At 42.0% G+C, this 4,569-nt stretch overlaps 2 protein-coding genes across 2 annotated transcripts in view; one reads left to right on the forward strand and one right to left on the reverse strand.

The window, feature by feature from the left end:
- Window positions 1-2,503, forward strand: part of acp6 (acid phosphatase 6, lysophosphatidic) — a 6,448-nt gene extending 3,945 nt beyond the window's left edge. The window contains exons 8-11 of the mRNA XM_008328655.3: window positions 471-571; window positions 688-780; window positions 875-1,040; window positions 1,123-2,503. Coding sequence (XP_008326877.1) covers window positions 471-571; window positions 688-780; window positions 875-1,040; window positions 1,123-1,266 — 504 coding nt within the window. The 3' untranslated portion in view covers window positions 1,267-2,503. The remainder of the gene's footprint in view (window positions 1-470; window positions 572-687; window positions 781-874; window positions 1,041-1,122) is intronic.
- Window positions 2,504-2,738: 235 nt separating this feature from the next.
- bcl9 (BCL9 transcription coactivator) overlaps window positions 2,739-4,569 on the reverse strand; it is a 27,723-nt gene continuing 25,892 nt past the window's right edge. Inside the window, 1 exon segment of the mRNA XM_025063576.1 lies at window positions 2,739-4,569. This exon segment is cut by the window's right edge and continues 51 nt beyond it. Within this exon segment, the coding sequence (XP_024919344.1) occupies window positions 4,119-4,569 (451 nt within the window). The 3' untranslated portion in view covers window positions 2,739-4,118.

The raw sequence follows: 4,569 nt of genomic DNA on the forward strand, positions 1-4,569 counted from the left end.
ACTGGTTTGACACCTCTGCCTTTTCCACCTCACCACTGTATATTATTATCGTCGTAGTTACAATTCATAGTTGACAATCTGTCACTTTTTTTTTAGTTACAGCCATAGAATGTATATAGGAAGTGGTCGAGGATTTTGGTGACACTAGTGGAGACGACAGGAAGTGATTTTGTGTCTAAGGCAACATGAGCTGATCACACAATGACGGATCAATCTGACACCTTTTGTACGTTAACGTCATGGTCAAAACAATGCAATTTTCATCAATTTCTTATTGAAAAATACAAAAGTGCAGTGTGTCAGGTTATTTTTCTAGGAGTTTGGAACGAAACCATAGTTTCACCTGAATGATCTGTATCCAACACAGCCAAAGCCATGTCTAGTCTTACCAAATAACCTTTCACCATTCATTTGAACCATCGCCCTAATGTGGTCCCTAACCTCATTGTAATGTTTGTGCACACGAACAGGCTCACGGTCTTCCCTACCCCTCGGTTCTCAACACATGGAAGAACATAGTGGAAAAGAGAGCTGTGGATATGATCTGCCACGTCTACAAACCCAGCAACAGGTTAGTTTCAACAAAGCTGACACTGCTGTAATATTTAAGGAATAACAACAATTTTCAACATCTTTCCATCTAATGCCTTGTTGTATTTATTGGGTTTTTTATTATTATTTTGGCAGCCAGAGCTTGCAATTGTGTGTGGGAGCAGTGTTGCACACAATGTTAACCAACATGGAGGAGAAAGTGCAGGGCACCCTGTCAGAGCCAAACAGGTTGGACTCCTGAGGATGAACACACCCAGTCGTACATATCCTCCTGACTGTAACGTCTGTTTATTGTCCTCTCTTTAAATCCTTTCTCAAACAGGAAGCTGTTCCTCTACTCTGCACATGACACCACTTTAATTCCTTGTCTAATGGCTCTGGGGATTTTTGACATGAGATGGCCACCGTACGCCGCCGACATAACCCTGGAGCTGCATCAGCACAGACAGACCAAGGAAGCCTTTGTCAAGGTCTCATATTCAGGCCAGGTAAGGATTTAGAATGGATCTACATTGAAGATGGAGTCTTATTTCATCTTTGTGATGTCATTTTCTTTATTTATTTTTCCAGGATCAACAAATCCCCGGTTGCAGTGGAGTCTACTGTCCCCTGCAGGAGTTTAAAAAAGCCATCTCGGCATACTCCCTGAGTGTTCAACACCACCAGTCCCTTTGTGACAACACTCAGGGCCTAACCAAGCCCCGAGTCCACTAAAGCACATCAATGACCAGCGCTACCTCAGATACTGATCTCTGATAGTACACCGCAGCTTTCAACATGATGAAACCTCTATGTCACAACACACTGAACATCTTAAGGGAATCTTTTAGTGCACTGTCTTCACTTCCATGTGACCCTAGTAGTTGAATAGAATTACAGTTAAAAAAATGAATAGATCAAGTTTTTTTTTTCCATCTCAGTAAATAAAACTGACACATTTCACTCAGTCAAAACAGCTAACTGCACATGCACTATTACATTTACAACATATCTGTTTTATTGTTGGTATAAATTTGCTCCTGGTGTTTTGATATTTTCTGATTCTGATTTGCTTTAGTTACGTCCAAAATAGTTGCTTAAGCAAATGGTACGTGCATTGTAATCGTACAAGTTGAGGTTAATAATGCTTGATTGATGCATTCTGCTGGGGCAAAAACAAACAATCCCCATGTAGATTTAGTTTTTTGTCTGGTGCTGTTCTTGTTCAAACCCTCCCTTTGCATTTATCCAGTCTTAGGACCAGCAGTGGGAAGACGGAGGCTGTGTCTTAACAATTTGGCATCATGAAAGCCTAGATCTAATTAGTGATGCAGTTAACCTGCCATAATCAACTTTGTACCCAGTCGTTTCAGTCCTCCTGGGAATGCAAAGCATTTCATGTACTGCAACTAAAGGTGTGCATGAAGCAATTTGTACACCATTGGCCCATGTACAACAAGCAGCATTGTTTATTACTGTGCGTGTGCTTATTTAAGAGTGACTTTTTTAGGTTACAGTCTTGTGGGGATTTGCTGGCAGTATCCAACCACAGTGTAATGTTGGCACGAAAACATGCTCACTATATAGAGCAGAGATTTTTTTTAGTCACAATTAACACCAATTATGGCTCATTATTAGTGTTTTATGATCTGCTGCTCACAAAGCTCACATAGACTGCATATAAGAACTGGACAGTATTAGCTTGGTGTCTGGCTCTGGTTGTAAAGTAATGCCACAGAAGAACACAGGAAAGTAGCCAGTGGCTTTTATAGTAGGTGTTTGTATATAAGACTATGGAAACTGAAGTTTCCGTTTCATCAGTAACTATTACCGATTGAAAACTTCCATCTGACTTCTGCAGCTTTACCCTGTGTACCAAAGTTCAGTCCAGTCCTGATGTTATTTCATGGTCTGTACTTACACAGTTGAATGGTTTGATTGATGTGGTAAATAAAGGATTTGCTCAATGATATTCATTCTTGTTCTTCTGACATGAACCTTCCTTGCACCGGTTTCCAAAGTGTGATGTCCTCTGGAAAAAAACAAAACAAAACACTAATTTATCTCATTGGTTGGACTGGTTCTTTCTGAATGCTGGTAAGCTGGTTTGACACGTACCATGACAACAAATAATTGGTCAGCACGACTGGCTTGACGTCAATAGCCACGTAGACACATTCAAACATACACACTTTGTGGACAACATGTATATACCAAAACAATATCTTTTATTTGTAGTCCATCACCACAGCCCTGGTAGGCTATCTTGCACCAAAGCCAATGGAGAAACACATGACAAGCTTATACAAGAGAGAAAGAGAGGAAGTCAACTGGATGGTATGCAGTAACTGTTAACATTTCAACGTGTCTCGCTCCGGACACCTCACCTGCCGTACTAAAAAAAATGTTTTTTATTACCAGATCTACCTAGTTCTAGTTCTAATATACCTGGCATACCTGCTGTGGCATGTGGGCCACTCCTGTCCCATTCTGCTGACCGTTTGGGGTTTTATTGCTGTGGGAATGATTATTACCCAGAGTCAACAAGAGAGTCAAAACAAAACAGGAACACAACAGGAACAAGAAGAACACACACATAGCACATCTGGGTATTAGCAGTATTACTATTCACACTGGTGAGAGTCAAGTCCTGAAAGTTTTAGAGCACCGCGTCAACCGTCATCCACCAGTTCAAAATGGAGTGGAGATTATTATTGTGCTGCAAAGCTGCCAGGATCCTCACAATGTGTTGCTCTTAAATGGTTAAAATAGAAAAAGAAGATGCTTTCTGCAGACGGTCCATGTTTGTGCTTTTTTTTAATAATACTATTATCTTAATGAGGTCATAGTTTGGTTTGTTATACACTGGAGTTACAAAGGAAATTAAAATAGACTAAAATTCGAATAGCCCACCAATGGTAAACAGTACAGTATTTTAAGGGGGCATTCCTCCCCCAGTGAAAGTTGGGTAAGAGGAAGTTGAGAGGTCACTGATAGAATGCCTATACATACAGACACATACATACCACACAAACACACATACATTCTTACACACTCACGCATTCCCACACGTATACTGTACAGAAACAGTCAAAACAATGGCGCGAAAGACATGATGGAGTTCCACTAAAGTTTTCACAAAGCACAAATTCTTCTTCTTATTCCGTTCTCTTGTTCCATACCACTTTGATGACACATTTTTGTTGTTTTTTTTTTAATTTTGAAAAAAGTAGACACACCGCTGCATCTCCACGCTGACTCTTTGTAAGGTTGATTCCTCTTTGACGATGAAGTCATCTTTGTAGTCAGATAATCAAAAAACACAGAAACAGTCCTGCAAATTTGATGCACAACAATCCCATACATTCTGAAGTTCATGAGTCAAAAGTAATGTTCTTGTGGCAAAAGTACTCCAAGCTGGGCCTGTCCGAGTCTCCACTGGAATAGTTACCAAATGACTTTACTGTTTCGTTATACTTCCTTTATTAGAGTTTGTCAGTTTACTGAACACGCTCTCAACACCATAATCTTAAAACTCCATCCTTACACTTTGTCCAAGAACATTCTAGATACAAAGTTTCAAAAGATTAGAACATTCCGGGACCCGGACTGAATCCCATGTCCATATCTCGTGGCCTCATCTGACCCCCCATCATCATTGTCTGCTGTGGGGGACCACCCATGCCCTGCAGTGACATCATCATGTTAGGTGAGCCGCCAGGGCCTGGGTGGGTCATTTGTCTCCCCTGCATCATCGCACCTGGACCCCCCGGGGACATCATCCGGTGCTGGGGGCCCATCATTCCTTGACCCATGAACCCCGGTGGCCGCATCGAGTTGTGACCAGGGTTACCCATTGGCATGTCTTGGGGGCCCATTCCCCCACCGGGGCCCCCTGGCATCCCCCCCATCCCCTGCATTGACATCCCCATCCGTGGTGGGCCATCACCCATCATCCCCTGCATGGGAAAGCCTGAGGGGTGTGGTGGTTTTCCCCCAGAGTTGTCTCCTCCACCTCTAGGGAAATATGACAGAGTT

Source organism: Cynoglossus semilaevis, chromosome 16 (genome assembly GCF_000523025.1).
Source record: "Cynoglossus semilaevis isolate Cse_v1.0 chromosome 16, Cse_v1.0, whole genome shotgun sequence".
NCBI classification, from domain to species: Eukaryota; Metazoa; Chordata; class Actinopteri; order Pleuronectiformes; family Cynoglossidae; genus Cynoglossus; species Cynoglossus semilaevis.